The 24,718-nt window shown below is 49.2% G+C and overlaps 1 protein-coding gene across 1 annotated transcript in view; it reads left to right on the top strand.

The window, feature by feature from the left end:
• LARP4 (La ribonucleoprotein 4) overlaps positions 1–24,718 on the top strand; it is a 615,863-nt gene that overhangs the window by 323,273 nt on the left and 267,872 nt on the right. The window contains exon 9 of the mRNA XM_069653450.1: positions 11,101–11,313. Coding sequence (XP_069509551.1) covers positions 11,101–11,313 — 213 coding nt within the window. The remainder of the gene's footprint in view (positions 1–11,100; positions 11,314–24,718) is intronic.

The following is a 24,718-nucleotide window of genomic DNA, read 5'->3' as shown; positions in this document are numbered from 1 at the left end:
AGGAAGGCGACTTCCTCGTCGTTGGACCTGGAGGATGCTTAATTCCACATCCCCATTCTAAAAAGGCACAGGAAGTTCCTCAGGTTCGTGGTGCAGGGACGTCACTACCAATTCAGAGCCCTACCGTTCGGATTAAAGTCGGCACCTAGGGTTTTCACCAAGTGCCTGGCACCAATGGCGGCTCGGCTGCGCCTGCAGGGGATCCACGTCTACCCCTACCTGGACGACTGGCTAATCCGGGCAAGGACAAGGGAACTCGCCGTCTAACATACGGCGAGGACCGTCCGGTTACTCACAGAGCTGGGGTTCGCCATCAACTACCCCAAATCCCACCTGGTTCCATCGCAAGTAGCACTGTTTCTGGGAGCGAAGCTCGATACAGCGGGGCAATTGGCCTCCCCTTCAGAAGAGAGGACCAAGACCATCCTGGGCAAGGTGCGGGGCGTGTTGGCCACGGACGTGGCCAGCTTGAGGTCCATCAAGTCCCTTCTCGGGATGATGTCCTCCTGCATCTACCTTGTACCCCTTTGCAGACTTTGGATGCGTCCACTACAGGGGTTCCTCGACGCCTGCTGGTTTCAGGCGACGGGCTGCTTCGAGGACAGGATCCCTCTAGACGAGGAGTTCCATCGGGCGATCCTATGGTGGGGCACCCGGGCTCACCTCACTACAGACACGGACTTTCAAACCCCAGCGTTTCAGGAGACGGTGACGACGGACGCCTCTCTGGAGGGTTGGGGGGGGCCCACACCGGAGATCTCCACGCAAGAGGCCTTTGGCTCCCGGAGGAGGTGTGTCTCCACATCAACATTCTGGAGCTCCGAGCAGGGTTCTGGGCGCTCAAGTTGTTCCTTCCGTCCCTCAAGGACAAAGTGGTGAAGATCTTCACCGACAACACCACCACGATGTTCGACATACGGAAGCAGGGGGGGCACCATATCCCCAGCCCTATTGAAGGAGGCCGAGGATCTGTGGCACTGGCCCGTCGCCCAGGGGATGTTTCTGGTTCCCTTCCACTTGCCAGGAATAAAAAACACCATCGCCGACTCGCTCAGCAGGGAGCTGCGCTCGTGCCACGAGTGGGAACTGCGACAGGATCGTGGTTCGGCTCTTCCAACGATGGGGCAAACCCCAGATCTACCTGTTCGTGGCGGCGACGAACTCCAAGTGCCAGAGGTTCGCCAGCAGGTTCCCACACCTGAGGAGCATGGGCGATGCTTTCTCGTTCCCCTGGGACGGCCTGTTTCTCTACGCGTTCCCTCCGTTGCCATTGCTGCTCCGCATCATCAACCAGCTCAAGAGGTCCAGGTGCAGGATGATCCTCGTCGCACCGGCGTGGCCGAGGCAGATCTGGTTCCCGGACCTTCTGGACTTGTCAACGTCCCCACCAGTCAAGCTGCCACCTCAACGAGCCCTTGGTGTTACCAGTTTTCTTCCCGTTGCCTTCGACGCCGGCTGAGAGGACTTTGCACTCGCTGGATGTAACTACAGCGCTGAAGTTCTACGTGGACCTCACGAAAAGTTTTCGGAAGACGTCACAACTGTTTGTGAACTTTGGGTCTGTGATCATGCACTGTCACCGGTTGGGAAACTGACCGCTGCCCGCCCGTCCGAGGGCCCATTCGACCAGAGCGATCGCTGCTACCACAGCGTTCCTGTCTGGTGTGCCCCTGCTGGACATCTGCAGGGCTGCTACGTGGAGGTCGACGCACACCTTCACAACATTCTATTGCGTCGATCGGGACTCCAGGGAGGAGTCCAGGGTCGGCCAAGCAGTGCTGCGCAACCTGTTCGCCTAAGGTGAGCCTGGTGAGGAGGTAAGAATTGCTTAATGTTGAGTTTTGGATGTAATGCTTAATGTTGAGCCTTTGCCACCTCCCGTGGTTGTACATGTGTATACTGCTATGTATTCTTATTTCTGATGTTTGTTAATCTGCTTAGAATCACATGCTGTGCATAGTTCCGACATCCAGTGGTCACTGCGGAGTATTGCATTTTGTTTTTCGTAGTCGAAAAGGGGACGTCGACAAGGCGTGTCTGTAACACTATCCCTATAGTGACGTGCTTTGTACCCACAATCCCTCACGCGTCGAGGTCCCTCAGATTGTTTTTTTCCGCCCAGCTTATGGTCGCCTTACGCGGAGCTCCTAGAGAGACATTGCTAAACAATTACTACGGACCTCGGTCCTTAATATATACTTATTAAAGATCCCTCCCCTCGACGTTAGCTGTGAAGCTGTTTCTCCGCCGAGCAAGTTTTCGACAGAGGAGATCCTTCGGCGCTGCCGAACACGTGGCCAGGCCTCGCCGGCCAACATACAGTAGGGAGAGTGGGGGTTTCGAACTTTTACCTTCTCGTCGAGAATGTCTTTCTTTCTCCCTATCTTTCCCTTGGGGTTGTTATCACCAGTTTTTATTGCCTCAGCTATGGAGAGGACACCTTTTCAGTTTTGCCCACGCTGTAGGGGCAAATACACTTGGAAGGACAAACACAAGCTCTGTAATCGTTGCTTGCCCCTCGATCATAAAGAGGACAGCTGCGCGGCCTGTAAGCTCTTGAAACCAAGAACTCTTAAAGAACGGAAAGTTAAGAGGTGGGCGGAATACGCAATGTCGAAGTCAGTTTCCTCACCTGCCGCCGCTGTTACAGAAAGTGACGAGGAGGGTGATAACTCAACGTCCCTTATGGAAGTCATTAACCCCCAGAAGGAGCGCTCGCGCTCCTCGATGTCCGTCCCCGGCGGGCTCGGCTCACGCCCTGCTTATGGGGATGAACACCCCGGCGACAAGGACGCACACAGACCCCATAGGCCTAAGCACACAACCCACGGCTCTTCTTCGTCCAGGACGAAGGATCCACCAGCGCCGAAGGGGACGCAGGGCACTCCGGCGTCGACCTCAGACCGCAAGGGTCTCAAGCCCCACCCGCAAACGCAGCCGCGACCAGCGATTGGGCTTTTATCTAATACGGGCGCTACCCCAAAAACATCCGACGTAACGCTCCATAGAGCGGCCGTCGAGAAACAACATGCAACGCAGGCAACGCCGACTCCAGAACCCTCGACTGACTAACTCGTCGTCGAGAGTCTGGCGAGAATTGTTTCCGAGGACAAACGCAAGCGGACGACGAAACAGACGTCGAATACCGCACCCAAGGATACAGAAACGCCGAAAAAGCACAAGAGTAGCCAGGAACTGCCCCATCCATCTAAAGGCACTTCTGAACTACCGGAGGGCTTTTCTGAGGGCAACGGAAACCTTTCGTCGATGTTGTGGGAGCGTTTTGAAGCCGAAAACACTGATTTCCCCCCTCTAGACTATTCAGGGGTTCCCCATGAGACCCTGGAAAGACTCCATTCTTGTATGGAAAAGATGGAGAGGTTTTTGGGTAGCCAAAACCCACCCACACCCAAAAGACCGAGAGAATGGACCCAGGATGACCCTAGGGTCAAGATTCCTAGGCTGTTTACCCCTTCTACAGATGCATATGACCTCACTGAAGAGGAGCAATACCTCCAAGAAGATGAGTGTTTAGGTGGAGAGGAAGAACTTGAGGAGGAAAGGTTTGAGGAAGACCCTTACACAAGCGCAGGAGCTTTTGAAGAAGATACAGCTACCTCACAGCCCTGGCACTCCCCATCAGTGCAGCCTTGGCAATCCCCATCAGTGCACTCAGACCCTGATGTCTTTCATCCTTCTCCTCCCAAGGACTCACCTATTGGGAACACCTCCCCCATAGATGACCAGCCTTCACTTAATGCACTATTGCGCAAGGCAGCAGCGCATTTTGAAATAGACACAGGGGAGACCCTTCCGGACATAGACTTTGTAGAAAAGGTTATTAAAGAAAAAGCCCCGGTCAGCCAGTTCATTCCGCTCCTGGCTTCTATAAAGAGAAGAATAACTCCTTCCCTTTCCAATCCGGCCTTAGTCAGAGGGGTCAACCCTCGGATAGAAAAGCTCTTCAGCCCTTCATCTTCTGACCCTTTGTACATCAGGGGACATTCTATCCCGGACTCTCTGGTAGTGACTAACACAAGAAAGAGAGCGGGGGTACCACTATCTACTAGTGAGGCACCACCTGACGAAGAGGGCAAGAAGCTCTATGCACTTGGGAAGAGAATCACGACATCCGCCGCCTTCTCAACCAGGACCGCGAATAATAATTCCCTACTAGCTAGCTACGCAGATGCGCAGTGGAGCAAGCTGCGCAGCGAAGCCGAGGACGCACCAGAACCCCTGCGCTCACGCCTGTTGGCCACTATATCAGAGGGAACTCTTGTAAACCAGGGCATCGTAAAGAACTCCTTAGATGCCGCAGAGACAGCTGGCCGCTCCCTGGTTCAGGGAATACTTCTCAAACGCCATGTCTGGCTGCGCAATTCGGGATTTAAGCCAGAAACCCAGGCTTCCCTAATAAATAAGCCCATAGAGCAAACACATCTGTTTGGGAAAGCAGTTGATGAGCCCCTAGAACATGCGAAGGAGTTTGATACCATCAAGACTCTTGACCAAATTTCTAGGCCACCTAACAGACGCAGGTATGGCAATAGACGCTCCTTTCGTGGCCAACGCCAGCAGCAAAGCCAACAACAATTTTACTCTGCTACCAACTGGCCCTCTAACCAAAGCACCCAGTTCAGTCAAAGAGGCCAACGTCGTGGCAAAGGAAGAGGGCGCGGCTCCAGTCCAAAAGGCCCCACGCCCAATACCAAGAAATGACCCAAAGATTCGGGTCCCCTCCCATGCATCACCGGTCGGGGGCCGGCTAACATCGTTCCTTTCAGCATGGGAGGGAATAACGTCAGACCGCTGGGTATTATCCACCGTAGCCCACGGATACTGCATCGAATTCAACGGTTCCCCGAAATACAGACCCCCACGGAACCGGCGCATGACACCGGAACACCTCACTATTCTTCTTCAAGAAGTAGAAGAGCTACTGAAAAAAGAAGCTATAGAGGCGGTCCCCCTATCTCAGGTAACAGAAGGTATTTATTCAGTGTACTTCCTTGTACCCAAAAAGGATTTAACCATGCGCCCTGTATTAGATCTGCGCCCAGCGAACAAGTTTGTCAAACCCCAAAAGTTTCGTATGGTGACCTTGCAGGAAGTAATCCCACTGTTATCAGAAGGGGATTACATGACAACACTAGACATGAAAGATGCATACTTTCATATTTTAATGTTGCCAGCGCACAGAAAATACCTCAGGTTCAAGATAGAGAACAAACCCTATCAGTTCAGAGTACTACCCTTCGGGATAGCATCTGCACCAAGGTTATTTACGAAAGTACTGGCAGTGGCAGCTGCCCACCTGCGCAGATTATCCATCCCGGTTTACCCGTACCTCGACTGGCTCATAACAGGGGATTCTTACGAAACATGCTTCTCCAATACCCAGAGGACCGTAGACCTTTTGTCCCAACTGAGCTTCTCCATCGAAAAGAAGTCCAGCTTAGACCCCAGCCAAATCAAACAATTCCTAGGGGCTCTAATTCGAACAAAGGACGGCCTCGTCTTCCCCTCCAACGAGAGTGTCCAAAACATGCTGTTTCAGATCCCCTCAATATGTGGCAGGTCGAGAGGTGACGGAACGCAAAGCAATGCGCTTGCTAGGGATGATGGCGTCATGTATTTATTTGGTACCTCGCGCGCCTGCGCATGCGCCCAATGCAAGAGTGGCTCTACAGCCAGTGGTGTTAGGCCAGCGGACAATGGGACGATCTGGTGGTAGTATCGCAGGCCTTGGTTCTCTCGCTACGGTGGTGGACAAAGGAAAACCTGTTATTAGGGAAAACTTTTGCCACACCCGCAGTGGAAGCCACTCTAACAGACGCATCCCTTACAGGATGGGGGGCTCACCTATCCCATCAGACTGCTCACAGAGTGTGGACTCCGAGCTTAGCATCCAAGCATATAAACCTGCTGGAACTATTAGCAGTGTTCAAAGCACTGAAAGCCTTTCAGGAACACTTACAAGGAAAGACAGTGATGGTCCTCACAGACAGCACCACAGCCATGCACATCAACAAGCAGGGGGGCACTCACTCTCCAGGACTGTCCAAGCTGTCCCAGAATATATGGAAGTGGGCTCTCAAACACATGTTCCTACTATCACAACATGTACCAGGGGAACTCAATATGCTAGCAGACAAACTCAGCAGAGACTTCCCCCTACCCAAAGAGTACAAATGGCAATTACACGAAAACATCGTCTTAGACGTCTTCACGGAATGGGGTTTCCCGGAAATAGACCTGTTCGCAACCCTGGAGAACTCACAATGCCAAAGTTACGCCTCCAGGTACCCCCAGAACCAGTCCAAGGGGAACGGTCTGTTGATTCAATGGTCAGGGAAATTTGTTTACGCCTTTCCCCCGACTCCCCTCCTCAACAGAGTGGTGCACAAGATGCACCAAGAGCAGGTTACCATGATACTAGTAGCCCCAATGTGGGCCCGGCAGCCATGGTTCTCTCACTTGATGGAGATGTCCCTATCTCCCCCAATGAAACTTCCCTGCCCGTACAACATGCTGTCACAAGACAAGGGCAGGGCACTGCATCCATGTCCTCAGACCATGAACTTAGCAGCCTGGATCCTGAGATCATAGAATTTGGACATTTACATCTCCCTCAGATGTATGGACATCCTCAGGGAAGCCAGAAAACCTAATACTCGCCACTGCTATTCTAGCAAGTGGAAAAGATTTGTCATCTGGTGTAGAAGTAAGAACATCAACCCGGTTGACTGCTCTGCCACTAACATTATTCTGTACTTGACCCATTTATTGGATTCAGGTCTAGTGTTTAATTCCATTAAAGTCCACCTAGCGGCACTTTCTGCATACACCACTTCCCAACTTAAAGTGTCGTGGTGGAAGATACCAGTTATCAAGGCCTTTATGGAAGGGGTAAAAAGAATACACCCCCCGATAGCTAACCCACCTCCCGGATGGGACTTAAACGTGGTACTTTCTAGACTCATGGGCATTCCTTTCGAACCCATGCACAAGGCAACTCTTAAATACCTCACTCTTAAGACTGCTTTCCTAATAGCTATCACCTCCATTAGGAGAGTAAGTGAACTACAGGCTCTTTCTGTACTAGACACCTTCGTATCAGTTCACAAGGATAAGGTAGTTCTTCGCACACACCCAAGGTTTGCACCAAAATTCATCTAAAAATTTCATGTTAACCAATCTATAGAACTACCAACGTTCTTTCAAAACCCTTCCAGCTTGGGAGAAAAAAGTCTGCGTACACTAGATGTATGCAGAGCTGTCATGTTCCTCATGGAAAGAACCAGATCACTGAGAAAGACTAATCAGTTCTTTGTCTCGGTGGCAGCAGGAAGAGAAGGAGATGCAGTCTCTAAGTCCACTATAGCTAGATGGATTGTACAATGCATCACTCTGTTACACTCTTGCTAAGAGAGAACTACCCTTCAAGCCAAGAGCACATTCCACTCGGGGCACTGGGGCTTCCATAGCATTCATTGCAAATGTTCCCCTTGAGTCCATCTGCAAAGCAGCTACCTGGAGTTCTGTGCACACCTTTACAAAACACTACTGTCTAGATGCACACTCTAGATCTGACTCCCAGGTGGGACAGGCAGTATTAAGACATCTTTTCTCTACTGTTCCTTCTCATAACCCACCGCCAACTCCGGGTACTGCTCGCTAGTCTATGCACAGCATGTGATTCTAAGCAGATTAACAAACATCAGAAGACAATGCATTACTTACCGTAAAGGCATTTCTGATGCTTGTATCTGCTTAGATTCACATGCGCCCGCCCTTCCTCCCCGCTCGGATGGAAGGAACATAGACATCCTCTACTATATTTCTCTCTTTTCTGTACTCACTCACGCCTAGAAGGCAGAAAAATACAAACAGAGGGACCTCGACGCGTGAGGGATTGTGGGTACAACGCACGTCACTATAGGGATAGTGTTACAGACACGCCTTGTCGACGTCCCCTTTTAGACTACGAAAAACAAAATGCAATACTCTGCAGTGACCACTGGATGTCGGACCTATGCACAACATGTGAATCTAAGCAGATACAACCATCAGAAATGCCTTTACGGTAAGTAATGCATTGTCATTCATGAGCATGTGAATCCATGCCAGACCCCATGCTGGAGAAGGAACAAGTTGCTTACCTGTAACGGTTGTTCTCCAGCATGGGTCTGGCATGGATTCATATGCGAAACCCCCCCTCCCCCCCCCACCCCTCTGCGGCTCTTCACTTGGTCATACTGCCACTTGGCGTGCTACCAAATCTGAGGATGCCCGCCAGAGGCGGGGCTTAGGGAGAGGGAAGTCATTGCCTGGGGGCAGTATGACCCAGAGATCAGTGATTGGTTACTACTAAGAAAGGCAGATCAGAAACGAAACTGATACTGATTTTTTTTCTTTACCGAGGATTCCCAGCCTGACGGGGAATATTCATGAGCATGTGAATCCATGCCAGATCCATGCTGGCGAACAGTTACAGGTAAGTAATTTGTTCCTTATATAGGCCCAGTCTTGAAAAGGACCCAAGTGGGTCGAAACACGTGTTGGCTTCTTAATGGACTTTTACAAGGGCAACACATAAAACCCTTACATGTGTAATTGGTCGCTAAATGGGCAATAAATAAGACCCATATGTTTTCAATTAAACAAGTCCCCCAACAGGAGTATCCAATTTGTATTGTTGGTTGATTCACATTTGGAATAAGTGACAGCACAAACTCGCTACCAAACATTTCCTGTTTTCAACTATGTAACCAAGCAAGCTTTTTTAACAGCGCCACAATGCTTCAGGGCAATGGGCGCTTTACAAATTTAAACAAACGAGGGGGAAACCAAGGGAGGACAAAATAACGATTTTACAAGGGCTTGTCATTCAGATTGCGCATGAGGGGAAGGGGAGAAGTGCCAGGGGGAGTACAGTTAACTCACAAGTGCAGCCTGCGGGTGGCTTCTAAGTGCAGAGAGAAGGGACTGCAGGGTTGCAGATACACACCCCTTACTGGGTAGCCCAAAGGCAGTATGAGCGCAACTGAACATGCCTGGGCCTGAGTTCAGAGGGTGACCAGTGCGCAGAGCAGTCGAGTGCATCAGCAGGGGAGCGGAAGAGGGAAAGCATAAACGAAAAGGAAGGTCTTGAGTTGCTTCCGGAACCAGAGGTGGTTCTTCTCAAGTTTGAGGCGCAGGGAGGCTGTTATAGAGGGAGGCCCCAGCTGAGGAGATAGATCTGCCCCAACTCTCTGCTTGGAGAAGTGTCTGACCCTCTGAGTTGGAGGTGAATGATTGGAGAGCTTGAGAAGGAAGATGTTTTGGGAGGGAAGTTTGGAGGTAGAGCGGTCCCAGGCCCCAGAAAGCATTGTCGATGATGCAGAGGGTCTTGAAGGTGATCCTTGAAGCCACGGGAAGCCAGTAGAGATTGCATAGCTGGAGAGATGTGCTTGGGCTTGAGGCCAAGGACCAGTCGCGCAGTCCTCTTATATTGATAAGTTGTACAGATCGAAGGGTAAGGACGATTTAGAAATGGGCTGTTGCAATAGTCCAGCTTAGAAAGGACCAGATCTCTGGAGACAGTGAGCTTCTGGCGGAAAGCGAGACAAGGAATACCTCTGAGGAGGTGCAGCTGATAGTTTGACTTCTTAGAGACGTCGGAGATGCGAGCAGACAAGGAGCGGGTCGAGGACCGGGTCGAGTCTTAAGATGAAACACCAAGGTTCTTAGCCTCACAGGAAGGAGCAAGAAGAGGGCCCAGAGTGGGCAGCCAGAGTAAAGGAGGTAGCGTGTTTCCCAATGAGGAGGATCTGTCTTACTGGCATTTAGAGATTATTGGCGGCACACCATTCCTTAATTGCTGGCATACAGTCTGGTATGAGAAGCAGAGGTGATTGAGGGGAGCCTGAAAGAGAGCCGAGTCATCTGCATAACTTTGAAAATTGGAGCAGAAAGTAGTGATGCAGTATGCAACAGGTGCCAGGTAGTGGTTGAAGAGCCGGGGAGAGAGGTTAGTCCCCTGGGGAACACCACAATTAGAGAGATGGAAGAGCGGAAAGACCCCAGTTCGACCTGAAGGTGTCGGTCGGTGAGAAAGGTCGGCCAGGGCCTGATCAGTAATACCAAGTTTGTCGTGGAGACTTATGAGCAGGATGACAAGGTTGACCGTGTCAAAAGCAGACGATGGATCGAGGAGAATGAGGACAGAAGGGAGATTATAGTCTAGATTGGAGAGCAAGTCTTCACAGGTGTTCAGGAGATATGTTTCTGTGTGTCTGGCAGCTCTGAAGCCAGACTGGTGGTTATGGAGGCAACCAGCAGATTCAGTGTGATGAGCTGGGGTCATTTTGGTAAAATGAGCACCCATGCGTGCCTCTACCGGGGCTGTGCAAATAGCCTGCGGTAAAGGCGCACCGAATTAATAAAAAAAAGTTCACTGCCCCAGCCATTAAAGTTAAGTCAGTCCTTGTTACATAAATGTTAAATTTTGATTTAGGAAGGGATCCCCTGTATCTCCCCAGCACTACACATAAGGTGGGGGGTGCTGGCCTCACCTTTTAAAATGTAAAAGGGATCCGAAGATCCTATCTACCCTTGGGAACTGTAGTTTACACATGCTTAGCCACAGAAAGTTAAAAGGGGACCCCTAAGGGCAACTCTGCAACAATAGGCAGCATGTGACAAAGATTGTCGGAGGATAAAATAAAAGACACTTTGGAGTCTTAAAAATGACACCCATAAAAAGAGTACAAGATTGTGTTGAAAAAGTTCCCAGTCACTGATGTATAGGGAAAAATAATCCACCCGTAAAGCAAAAAGGTCTGGGGTTGACACGTCAGGAAGATGTATCATTGCTATGAAAATCTTGACATGTACCCTATCAACACCCTAATCCACTTCTAAGAGCATAGCCAGGATGCTCTGTCACTTTACTAATGTGACTCCGATTGACGTGTGGTTAACTTTCCCTAGTAACAGGTTACTTTTGTACATTTTGCTAAGAGGACACTTGACAAATAGGACAGTTTGGTTATAGATATTCATTAAACTGCATTCTGCTAGAATGTTTGTAATCTTGTTTTTCTTTTTCTTTAGGCAAGGATAAAAGCCATCAACACATTTTTTGCAAAGAACGGATACAGAACAGTGGACTCAAGTGTGTACACTCAGCCAGTTCAAACACAAGCACAGTTTGCTTCGCCGCTCTTTATGCAGCCTGTATATAACCCTCAGCAGCAGTACTCCATATATAGCATTGTGCCTCAAACCTGGTCTCCAAACCCCACACCTTACTTTGAAACACCACTGGTATGTAGCATCAGAACATTAACCTGTTATTTACTTGTCCGTAGCAAATGTCAATTTGTTTAAACATGGCAATTATTTTTTTTACTTTGTCAATATGTCAAGACTAAATTGGCAACATATTTAGCCTCCCACAATGCACAACCCTACAGTTGGTGCCTATAACCTTTTGCTAAAATGTATGTACAGCCATGGAATCATCTCTTAATGTTGAAATCACGGTATTTGTGAATGCAATTTCTGTTATGTTTCAGACTTGAGTCTAATGGTAAACCGTTCAGATACAGTAATGGCTTCTAATTGTCTCTCAATGGACTACACTGTTAACATTTTCATAGAAATGGTAAATCGTCCTGACCTGGGTCAACCCAGTACTTTACTAGTGGGATATTTCGCCTTAATACCTGCGTGGAGCAACCTTTTTCCACACTAGCAGAATCTTGTTCTCTTTTTATGTGTCAATTTTTAGACTCTACGTAGTGTCTTTTTAAAGTTATCCTATTTTAATAACTTATTTGCAATATGCGCCTGCTGTTGCTGGGTTTCCCTAGGGGCTACCCTTTTAACTTTCACTTGCTAAACTGGAGTGATCTACAGTTCCCGAGGTTAAAGGATCTTTGGATCCCTTTTATGTTTTGTTAGGTGAAAGCAGAACACCCCACCTTATGTGGTGTGCTGGGGAGATGAAATGTATCCCTTTTCACACTAAAACTGTAACAATTTTGTTACAGGGACAAGCTTGCCTTCAATGTTAGTGCGCGGTACAAATGTCCTTTAACATTATCACCACCAGAATGGTCCACTGGGGCTCTGGTGGCTCTGAAAGAGGAAGGGAGGGTGAGTTAGTGGGAGGGTGCTGGAAAAGTGCAAGAGAGCAGTGATGTGCTGTTGGTGGCCTCAGCCCGGTGGCTGGGCCTGGGGTATTTGCAGCAGGTAGTCGTTGTGTACTGTTGTCCGCGTCTGTTTTTTGTTTTGTTGTTGCAATGTAGTGAAGTTTGTGCGGTTTGTTGTGCTGTATGTATGTTTGTCTTTGGTTTGGAGTTTGAGAGGTGTATGCAGAGGGGGGAATTGTCAGTGGAATTGGTTAGTTGGCATCTCTATCTTGAATTCCTGAATTGAGGCGCTGGGCTTGCATAATTTCCCCAGATAGGGTGCGCAAGCACCCCTGCCCTGGGCTCGTCCGGCATTCAGGTCCCTTTCACATCTGGCCCTCACCTCCATCAGCCTACCTCACAGCCCTATCTGTCCGTCCTCCCTACTCATATGGCCATTGCACCTGCCAATGTCCACAACTCAGCTAGAGTGGTGATTGCCAATATCCTGACAATTACACAACACTGTGGTATCTGGTAGCAACTGAGGGGTGAGTGAAGATGTTGGGTGGGGTTGTTGACTTTGTCTCCATGGGTGTTGCCTGTGTTTCACTCTACCTGGCGTCACCGGTCCAGGTGCCGTGGGAGCTTCCCTGTCGGTTCTGGGAGCTGTCAGTGTCCTCCATTTTAATAATAGTTTGTCCTTTCTGTTTCGGTTTTCAGTTTGAATCTGTGGTGTTGAAAAGCCAGGTTTTTAGTAATTTCCAGAATTTTAGGTGATAGTTGGCGTTTAGGAACAAGTTACTTACTCTAGTCGATAGAACTACCAATGTTCTTTCAAAACCCATCAAACTTGGGAGAAAAAAGCCTGCATACACTTGATGTACGCAGAGCGGTTAGGTTTTATATGAAAGAACTAGACCACTGAGAGAGACTAATCAGTTCTTTGTCTCGGTGGCAGCAGGAAGAGAAGGATGCAGTTTCAAAATCCACTATTTCTAGATGGATTGTCCAATGCATCACTCTGTTATACTCTTGCTGAGAGAGAACTACCCTTCAAGCCAAGAGTACATTCTACTCGAGGCACTGGGGCTTCAATACCATTCATTGCAAATGTCCCTCTTGAGTCCATTTGAAAAGTGGCAACCTGGAGTTCTGTACACACCTTTACAAAACACTGTCTAGATGCCCATTCTAGATCTGATTCCCATGTGGGCCAAGCAGTATTACATCTTTTCTCTACTGTTCCTTCTCACAACCCACCTCGAACTCCGGGTACTGCTCGCTAGTCTATGCACAGCATTTGATTCTAAGCAGATTAACAAGCATCAGAAGACATGCATTACTTACCGTAAAAGCATTTGATGATTGTATCTGCTTAGATTCACATGCGCCCACCCTTCCTCCCCGTTCGGATGGACGGAACATAGACATCTTATTACTTTCTCTCTTTTCTGTACTCGCTCACGTCTAAGAAGGCTACCTCAGGGCAGGAAAAAAGAGGGACCTCGACGCGTGAGGGATTTTGGGTACACTGCACGTCACTATAGGGATAGTATTACAGACACGCCTATGTCGACGTCCCCTTTTCGACTACGAAAAACAAAATGCAATATCCTATAGTGACCACTGGATGTCGGACTATGCACAGCATGTTAATCTAAGCGGATACAATCCTCAGAAATGCTTTTATGGTAAGTCATGCATGTCATATAGGATTTCATTACCTTGAATAAGCTATGTGCCTTCTTAAATAAGTATTCTCAAAGCATTACTTTCGTTAGAAACTGCCTCACCATTTAAACAGAGATAGAATGTTGATTTACCTGTGGATTGGGCTCCCATCTTCCCAAAAGTAATGCTGTTGGTTTCACTTTATTATTCTTGTCACGATAATTGTATGAGTGTCCCCAATTGGGTCTTGGTTCAACTGACTGGCAGTTGGCCTGTCCAGAATACGTCTGCCTAGGTCATTCTTACCTTTTATGTTGCTGGAAGCTCCTGTAAAAAGTACATAGGTTTTACTTAACTTGAGTATAACTGTTATCCTAAAATAACTTAGTTATTGCTTCCCTTGGTCTGTGAACTGAAAAGCAACTGTAATTTAATATTATACCCAGAGTTCCAACTCCCCTAGACCGACAGTTATCCTGAATCAGAATTGTAGTTTAATACTGTTCCTCGAAAGTGTTCCAGTATTCTGAAAAGTATAGTGTCCAGTTAACCTGTGATTTCTTGCTGAGTATCAAATACAACTGATAGGGTCTACTTCCCTGGTCTTACTGGAAGTAATCTAAAAGTAACTTTTGCTTTTGACTTCCCTAGAATTACTGTTTTTTTTTTTTTAATAAGGTTGCATGTTTTTTAGTCTGCATACCTTCAAACATGGTTTTTTATATGATCTGTGATAATACTAATTTCCCCAAAGATTTATCGGTGCTTGCTTGTATTTAAATAAACAATTTATTTTGTACAATACATAGTATGCTAGGGAGAATTATGTTATCTGTGCAAATTCTGTTCAACCTTAGAGACCTCCGGCTCTTTTGTCAGACTTCAGGACTTTTTATTTTTAACCCTGGAGTGAGTGAGCCCTTTTTCTCTCTCTGATTTGGATTTTATATTTGCTATGTTTTTGGAGTCTGACAAACGCCATACGCATCTACTTTTTGTATGGTGACTCACAGCACCCTCTGTAGTGTCCCAGAGAAATCCTTAAGATTTCTCCTAAGGTTTACATACTTTTTCTTGGGTGAACTACAGTTCCCAAGAATAGTGAAATTGACTTACTTACCTTTTCTCTTTGTAGGTCCATCACACCCCATCTTGTGTGGAGTGCGCGGTGGGAGGTTACTTAGTAGCCCCTTTCCCTACTTGGTCATGTAAGATTTTTTTTATCACCCTGACTACTTTAAATGGCTGGTGGCAGTGGTTTAATTTTCCTACCATTGTGCTTTTCTTCCACAGGCTGAATCCTCATCTGCATTATAGCACCCATGGGTGGCCATTTAGTCAAAATGGCCCTTTTCGTTTATTTATTTTTTGCCATTTTCTGTATGTGTGGTCTGTCTTGGGTTTTACTCTGCGTGCCAAACCAGGTTTGACCCCTTTGTTATTTGTCTTTGGTGGGCTTCAGTACTGAAACCCGCCTCTGGGTAAGGGCAGGAAGTCGGGGAGGGGCCTGAAACTCCAGTTTCGTTTGTCTCATGGTTATCTGAATGCACCCAGTCCTGACTGGCTGTCCTTGCAGGACAGCCACCCTGCTTTGAGTGACAGCTAGGCTGTGCATGAATGGGAGAAACATGTTTAAAAGGCGAGGCTTCTTCAACTGAAGACAGTTGACCACTGGGAAGGACATCCCGACAAAGAAAACATGAACGAAGCTTGCTGCATTCTCCTGGACATTTGAATTGCCCGGTGAAGTCTTGCTGCTGTGCTGAAACGCCTTTTTCTAATCGCAAGAGAAGCTCTGGAAGGGATGACTTCTTCCCTTGGGTTAGTGGGATGCTCCGCAGTACCTTATGGATGAATTCTCAAAAACCCATCATGCCAGACTAACAAGATATTCCAACTCAGGATGTTTACAAGTACATGGATACAAACTTAAAAAAGCAGGTGGCAGCAGCTGGAATACTCTACCCACGACTCTTAGAGCTGACCAGCCCTTCTATAAATTTAGGAAAGATATGAAAAACTGGATCACCACCAATGATGCACCTTACTGTCCTATTCTGTCTTCCTCACCGGATACCTGTACCTGACTTGACCCACCTAAAATGGGTACAACACTGTAACCTGTAAATATTAGTCAGACCATCCACCTTATGGCGATTTTGCGATTTGCAAAAAAAAATCGCAAAATTTGCCATTTCCCGCAATTGCCGCTATAAATCATTAAATGAGCGCAAAAAAGACACGTTAGCTTAGTGTCTTTTCACGCTCATTTAATGATTTAGAGCGAACACAGCTGGCTGCTGATTGCAGCAGCTTGAGGGTTAAAACCTCGGCTATGCGTTGCAGGCCCAGGATTGGGGGAGGGTCACGCAGGCCTGGGAGATGCACAGCATTTGGCTGTGACCCCAGGCACCTCCAAGGCTCATTGAGTGCCCGAGCTGACAGTTGGTGAAGCTAGCCAGGTAAGCACTGGCCTGTCCACTCATCTGCCCCCAACTCAGAGCACCCAAAGAGGCCACTGGACTGTTTTCATTCCCGGCGCTCGACAGGAAAGTAAATTACTTTCCTGTCGAGCGCTGGAAAAGAAAGCATAAACTTAATGCTTCCTGACGCTCGTCTACAATTGGTATCATGCAGCCCAGCCTCAAGGCTGGACTGCATGATACCAATTGAAGACTCTCGTAGCTGTATTAATTTCAAATTGCTTTACAATTGGTATCATGGGCTGCATGATACCAATTGTAAAGCAATTTGAAAACGAATACAGCTACGAGCGTTTGTATCATGCAGCCCAGCCTTGAATCAAGGCTGGGCTGCATGATGCCAATTGAAGACTCTCGTAGCTGTATTCGTTTCAAATTGCTTTACAATAATTGTAAAGCAATTTGAAACGAATACAGCTACGAGCGTTTGTATCATGCAGCCCAGCCTTGAATCAAGGCTGGGCTGTATGACACCAATTACGCACAAAATTGGGTGTTAAAATTTATGAAAGGCAAATGCCATTCGTCCTGTGCAATTTTGGTGGTTATGCAAAGCCAATTTAATGATATATGCATATTTCACCTTGATATGCTAATTTCTGATGACATCACATGCCATTGCATTTGTTAATGAGTTCCCTCCCCCACTTTAATTTGTAGGACTTGACCCCTGGTAGTGTTGTGATGTTTCATTTCTGTTTGTGGGTGTGTTTAGTCACCATGTGTGGGTGGCATAACCAAGGAATTATGACCACCCAAGAGTTCATTGTTTGGCTAGGTATTATGGGCTTGCAGTTACTGCCACTACATTGCCCCTGTGTCTTGGCCTCATGGATTCCTTCCATGGAGAAGTGTAGAGTTGTTCCCCCCTCTCTCCTGGGGTCATAGGACAAGTAAAAAGCAAACCTATGGGCTTCAACCAGGGTTACACTTTTGAATTCAAGCCTATCTGTTTATTTGCTTTCCACTTGTCTGCTGGAAGTAGTGGCACAGCACCATTTCCTTGGAGCACATCAGGCTGTATCCCCCTTCCCCCACCACAATCCAAAATGTTAGGCTGTGGTGACTCGACCTGGCTGTCCTACAGAGCGCAGCCAGACAGAACACATTTTGTTCCTCACTAACAAAAGCCTTGCAATTACTTAGTTTTAGGATAAAAAAGATGTTAAATGATATATTTTTCAACGTTAGAAAATGCCGCAAAAAACGCAGTTGGGTGTCGCAATTTTTTTCTTTTTTGTGCCGCAATATTTTCCATTTCATGCCGCAATTTTCTGGAGGGTCTGATTAGTGTATATTCTTAGCATTGCTTCCTGTCAGCTGTAATTGCCTGTATGTCATCTTGTGCTGTCCATTGTATATAGCATACTGTATATGTGTACATACTATGTGTAACTAAGAAATTGCATATCCTTTGTATTGCGCCCAGGTACCTTAGGGTGCGGCGCGCACTATAAATAAACTAACCCCCCGAGATGAACTGCTGGCAAACCTTCCCCCAACTGGCTGTACTTTGCTGCTGCAGGAACTTTGCAAGACTTTTGCTATCTAAGAAGTGCCTCCGCTCCATAGACTTTGCCACAATTGACTTTGGCTGTCTTGGCTCCCTGCAGGCTCTTCTATTCCGACGACTTTGCTTCTTACTGTCCCTCATAAGTGATGCATTGGTTTCAAAATAATATTGCTGGGAAAGATTTTTATCTACACTTCATTGGAAGATATAAAGTACTCACCGGCTTTGAGACCTGTTTTACCTTTCTACTTCCTTTTTTAAACTTTCCTTTCGACCAAACTCAGAAATTACAAAGTACACAAGTGATATATAAATTTCATTTTTCAGCATGGGGTCTGGCATAGATTCACATGCTCATGAATATTCCCTGTCAGGCCTGGAGTCTGCTGTAAAAGCAAACCGTTTCACTTTCACTTACAAACTGTCTCTCCTATAAACCAATCACTGAGGTCTGGGGTCATACTACCCCCAGCCAATGACTGCCAGAGGGGCTTAGCCCCTCTGGTAGCCATCTTCAGATTTTTACTGCACGTTCAAGTGTTGGGAAGCTTCGTTATCGGTTTGTCGGCATCTTTCGTCGCCCATCAAGTGTAATAATCATAGTTTTCATCAGATTCCAGAAGGCCATCATGCTTGCACTGCATGCTGGACCATGTCGTAGAAGGACGGAGGTTCTCTCCAAGCTCTTCTCCAGCTGCGGATTGAGGAACTTGTTTGTGGAAGTCAAACCCTCCCAGTGCCTCTGTCTCCATCTGGATCACAAGGAAGCGGATTGTGAGATTTGCCTTGGAGTCACCAAGGGCACGATCAAGGTTTGACACAGTAGACAGGCGGTGTGGCTCAACACCAAGGCCTCTACCCCATGTGGTAAGCAAGGGCATGCCTCACCCAGGAAGTCATTTGAAGTCACCCCATCCCTGGGGGTCCAAGACAAGGCCAAGCGCCGCGAGTCAGTTTCTTTCGGGGGCGCCACGCAAGCAGCTCCTTTGACGAGCAGGGCGTGCTCATCGCCATCAGCCTCCATCTCAAGCCATCGCTCCAGCTCCTCCTTGAAGAGGAAATCGGCTAATCCGGTGAAGCTGCTGGAGAAACCGAGAAGGTAAAGGCACAGGGTAAGGTGTCTGACCTACCCCTGAAGGCCCAGGTGGCCCAGACAACATAGTCCTCGACTATTGAGCTGGTGGCGGCCGCCCTCTCGAAGGCTAAAGAGGCTGACCCAGCACAGGGGGCCCTGACGGCGCCCAGAGTGTCCTTCCTCCCAGGAGATCCTACAGGAAGGGGAGGTGGCGTTGGACCACGCTATCATGGTGGCCCTGGACATTGCGGACACAGGTTTCAGTCAGATGGCAGGCTCAAGGCCATAAACTTTAGACAAGAGGTCCAGACAAGGGTCCTGGACATGTCGTTTGATGGGGACAGCCTTTTTGGGGAAGGCAATCTATTCATCCCAGGCCATCAAGACAGACGGCCCGTTCCTTGGGCACTTGGCAACACGGGCCGTCCTTTTGTTACTCAGGAGTGAATTCTAGCAGGGGTTTCAGCAGTGTTTCGTCCTCTTACCGCCAAGCCTCCTGTTGCACAACCAAGGAAGCCAACCAGGGTCACTCCAAGGCCTTTGGAGGTGGCAGTCGTCGGCCACCAAGCAGGAATGAACCGACCGATGCATTGGGCCCCCACTGCTCCAACCGGTGTGAGGCTGACTGGCTAACTTGGTTAGTTTGGGAGACCATCTCCACTGACCAATGGGTGCTGGACGCTCTCGCCCACGGAAACACTTTGGAATTTCAACGGAAGTGTCCACGAATACCATCTGTGGCTCGACAGGAACAACACATCCTTCAGCTGCTGCTGAAAGTTCGGGCCATGTTAAGTAAAGGGGCGATGGAGCCAGTTCCTAAGCGACTCCGGGGCTCCAGAGCTTACTCAAGATACTTTCTCGTAAGAAAGGTCCAGGGACTGGAGGCCCATTCTTGATCTACGATGTAGATGATGTAGTGGACGACTCCACTACATCAATTCCCAGAAGTTCAGTATGATCACGCTGCAGCACTTGCTCGGCCAGCTGGAGGAGGGAGACTTTCCCGTTGTTGGAACTCGAGGACGCGTAATTCCACATCCCTATAGACTAAAAGCATTGCAAGTACCAGCGCTTTTTTCGTAAAAGGGAAGCATTACCCGTTCAAGACTCTCCCTTTCGGTCTGAAGTCAGCGATCAGCGCCCAGGACGCGCTGTTCCTGGGATCCAGACTCCACTGTCCAGCCTGGTGTCGTCTGAGTAAAGCAGCAATCTTGGGCAAGGTGCAACGGCTGTTAGCACTGAAGATCGCCGCGGTGAGGACCATCGGATCGCTGCTCAGCATGATGTCGTCATGCATATACCCAATTCGGCTCTGCAGATTGCAGATGCATCCACTCCAAGAGTTCCGTCGTGCAATAAGGTGGTAGGGCATGTGCTCCACCATCGACTGTGGCACGGACTATCAGAGCCTCCCCATAGCAGGGGACAGTCATGGAGGACGCTTCCCTGGAAGGATGGGGAGCCCACACCAGACGTCTTCACGTTAGAGGCCTGTGGCTGCCGGAAGAGAAGACTCTACACATCAGCGTACTAGAACTATGGGCGGTGTTTTGGGCCCTTGGTCATTTTTGCCATCCCCAAAGTGCAAAGTGGTGAGGGTGTTCATGGACAATACCACCACAATGTTTTACAACTGGAAGCAGAGGGCACTAGAGCCCAGCGCTCTACAAAGAAGCTTAGGACTTGTGGCACGGGGCAGTCACTCGGGGGATGTTCCTCATTCCATGCCACCTGGCAGGAGTAAAGAACAGTCGCTGACTTTCTCAGTAGGGAACTGCGCTCTTGCCAAGAGTGGGAGCTTCGGCAGGATAAATGGGGCAATCCCCAGATCAATCTGTTGGCGATGAACACAAAGTGCCGGAGGTTCGCCAGCAGGTTCCTCCAGCCAAAAAGCATGGGGGACGTATCATTCCCTAGGAAAGGCCTGTTTCTGTATGTTTTCCCTCCGTTGCCGCTACTACTTCGAGTCATCGGTCAACTCGTATGGTACCGGTGCAGGATGATCCTTGTTGCACCAGCGTGGCCGAGGCCGATCTGGTACCCGGACCTTCTGAGCATGTCTGTGTCCCCTCCGGTCAAGCTGCCAATGATCGTGGATCTCCTTGCCAGGGAAGGAGGTGCAATTCTGTACCACGACCCACGATCTCTGAACCTGTATGCCTGGCTCCTGCAGCGTTTGAGTACAGTGGTTAAATACTGGTTGCAAGCTTCCAGCGGACTGCAGGGAGGTACTTGCCAAGGCCAGGGCTTCGGTGACTTTGAAGTGCTACGGACAGAAATTGAATTGTTTTGTGACTTGGTGCCAGTAGCAGCAGATCAACCCTCTGAGGGTCCTGGTCCCTCAAGTACTTCCATATTTGTCATTGGCTAAATTGGGGCGGCACACGCCTCCATCAAGTTATATCTGCTGGCTTTCTCCGGCTATACTAAGGCTCCGGGACGATCTTCACTAACGTCGCACCGTCTAGTCAAAGAGTTAAGGGACTGGACTATTCCGCTAGTTCCTGCATGTGAACTCAACGTGGTGCTGACTAGGCTTATGGGGGAGGGAGCCCTATTCAAACATATGCATTGAGCTCCGCTCAAGTTTGTCGTGGAAGTCCGCTTTCTTCATGACCATGGCCTCTGCAAGAAGAGTAAGTGAGATCCAGGCCCTGTCCTGCAAGCGGCCTTACTTGGCTTTCCACAAGATGAGGGTGGTGCTACGGACGCATCACTCCTTCATGCCCAAGGTTCTGTCAGAATTTCATCTCAACAAGCCCTTTGTGTTGTATTTTCCGACGCCTTTGTTGCCGGCTGAAAGGACTCTGCACTCGCTGGATGTGGCCCGAGCGCTAAAATTTGTGGCCTGAACTTCAGACCCCCACGCCCTCTGCCTACGTTGTCTTGGGCCAGACCATGGTTGACAGTCATGTTCGGCATGTGACTGGCTGTCCTCGAAGAACCGACTCGCCAGGTGGAGGGAGCTCTTCCAGAGGTAGCCTCCATAGGATCTCAAGAACTTCGTAAAGCATCGAGCCAGCCCCAAGGTAGGGCCAGTATTTTCCAGCGCACCCTGCAAGGGAGACTCCTTCCCAGGAACTATCTCGCGTGGGAGGGACCGGCCAGGTCCTTCTACCGGCACGTGCCCCAGGGCTGCCACAGCTACCGGCTTTTGGGTTGAGGGGTCCTCGGATCCTCCCGGGCTCAGTGTCGAGGGACCGGAAGGTTCTTGTTCTGAGTCTACACCCAAGGGGCTACCCCCTTTCACCGCCACCATGGCCGAGGGATGTCGCCGTAATACCGGCAATACGTCCCAGGGGGGCGCCTCAACGCAGCTCTGTCGACCTCCGGGTTGAGGGTCTTCACCTACCGGGCTGAGGAGCAGGGTAGGCCTCGTGATCCACACGCAAGAGTCTTGGACGAGGCCGAGCCCAGCGGGCATGTGGCTGGCAACTCGACAAAATCGCCGCCGCGCCGGAAAGAGACCCCCGTCCGAGGTCAAGGTGGGACTGGCCTCAGCCAGGTACGTGGCCTACAGTCTACCCTTCATTTGCGCACAGCAACTTCCCTTTGCATCCATATGAACAGGGTACGCAGCAGCTCCTGCAGCCCCTCGCTACCCTGTGGGTACCCCCTGCCACCTCTTTAGCTAGTGAGGATGTGCTCTTAGAGCAGTTTCTCAGCCTCATGAGGTCTCCTCAGATGCGGGTTATCAAAGACGCAGTCAGGGAAGTCCTCCCCGCCATGCTAAAGGCACCAGACTCCTTCATCGGGTCCCCATGCACCGGTGTAGCCGCCTCTGGCTCCTGCCAATGCTGCAACCTCCTCAGCCTCCGCCTGTGGTCCCTGTACCCCAGCCTCTGGCGCCATCTACCCCTCCTCCACAAGATCCTCCATATTCGCAGGATACGGGCGAGGAGGAGGATCCGGACACGCCATCCTTGGCCAAGGCCTTCCATGAACATCTTGCTGGCCTGGCGGAGTACCTGGGCCTCCCCCAACCTGAGGTCGAACAGCCGTCGGAGGGGGTTGTGGCTGAAGTCCTCACAAGACGCCCCTCTGCCAACACAGCGATTCCACTGCTAACCGATGTAGTCTCCCTGGCCAAGAAGTGTTGGCTTAAACCACACTTGGTCCAACCATTCAATCGACGCCTGGACGCCAGGTACAGGCAGATGTAGGGGATATTCTTGCTCTCGACCCATCCTCAGCCACACTCTTTGGTGATCGCTGCGGCATCATTATACTCCAAGCCTCAGTCGTCCTCTGCAGTGCTGCTAGGCAAGGAGAAGATCTTGGAGGCGTACGGCAAGATCATCTACTCCAACGCCTCCTTGCACCTGCTTCAGGCCAACGCAGATGCCATGCTGGCTGCTGCCAACCAACGGTTATAGCGGGAAATTGCGGACTTCCTCCCCGAAACTCCCCAATGCCAAACTTGCTTTAAGGCAGGCCTAGCGGAAGCCAAGCTTGTAGCGCATGACATCTTGGAATCCACAGTGGCTCATATCGATACCTCAGGCCGTGCCATCTGTATTGCCATGGACATGAGAACATGAGGAGCGCATTCTAGATATACCGTTCAAGGGGCCGGCGGTGGGGGGGGGGTCTCTTCCACTCCTCTACGGACAAAGAGCTGGACAAAAAACAGCTTGCAAACGTCAAGTCTTTATCCATCCTTACAAAAACCATGCCCAAATCGTACACCCAAACTCAGCAGTGCTATGAGAAGGGTCATACATATGGATTGTTCTGCGGCTTCCAGGAACACAGATCCTGGCAACCTGACTGCTCGCCGTCTCAGAACCAACAAAAACAAAAAGGGGGTGGGGGGAGTAAGGGCATTTCCAGTCCCCCTCCTCAGCCTCCGAGGGATAGAAGTTACTTCTTATCTTGTAACATTCTTTCGATGGGATGTTCCTCCGACGTATTCCTTCTTAGATTATCTCCAGCTTGCTGGCCTCGGAATTTTTTTTTTTTTTTCAGTAGAGGGCGCTGCACGTCGACGTCCCTCGAGCCGATCTCCCTCGACGGCCTCTATCGGCGCCAACGTCACCACACGTATAAATAGACTTGCGCAGCGTCCTTTGCTCAGTTGACGTTAATAGATGTTGTACATGAATTGGTTATTGACCTTGAAGGAGCGTAAGCTGCAACCACAAGGAAAGTATTACTGCGGGGATGGATGGGAGGGGCGATGAGGAATACGTCGGAGGAACATCTCATCGAAAAAACATTACAAGGTAAGAAGTAACTTGTTCTTCGAAGGGATTGTATCCTCCGACGTATTCCTTATCTTTGATAGACTCCCATAGCAGTGGTGTGGAATTGGAGGTGGGAGTAAGACTACATGTTTCCATTTAGGAATGAACAGAATGTAATACGGCTTTGCCAAACCTTCTCTCTTGACTGGAGGAGGAATCCAGGTTGTAAAATCTTGTGAAGGTATGTGCGGACGACCATGTGGCAGCCGCACATATGTCTCGAACCGGAACCCCTCTTTGGAGGGCCGAGGAGGCAGCGATACCCTTGGTTGAATGAGCCCTAGGATTTTGAGGAGGCTCTTTTCCTGCCAGTTTGTAACATTCCAGGATGGCCAAAATAATCCATCTGGAAATGGTTTGTTTTGTTATCGGTAGTCCCAACCTGTGTCCTGAGTAACCCACGAACAGTTGGTGTGCTTGTCTAATCCTAGCAAGTCTGCTGATGTAAAAGCTTAAAGCCTGCCTTGGGTCCAGCCTATGTAGCCTTTCTTCCTTTCCCCGGATGGGGAGGCGGATAGAATGAAGGTAAGGTCATTTTCTGAGTGATGTGAAATTCAGAAACCACCTTTGGGAGTAAATTAGGCTTCACCTGTCGGACAACC

This window comes from Ambystoma mexicanum, chromosome 3q (assembly GCF_040938575.1).
Source record: "Ambystoma mexicanum isolate Mex_15411 chromosome 3q, UKY_AmexF1_1, whole genome shotgun sequence".
NCBI classification, from domain to species: Eukaryota; Metazoa; Chordata; class Amphibia; order Caudata; family Ambystomatidae; genus Ambystoma; species Ambystoma mexicanum.
The sequence above is the reverse complement of the archived record's forward strand: the minus strand, read 5'-3'. Positions and strand labels throughout refer to the sequence as shown.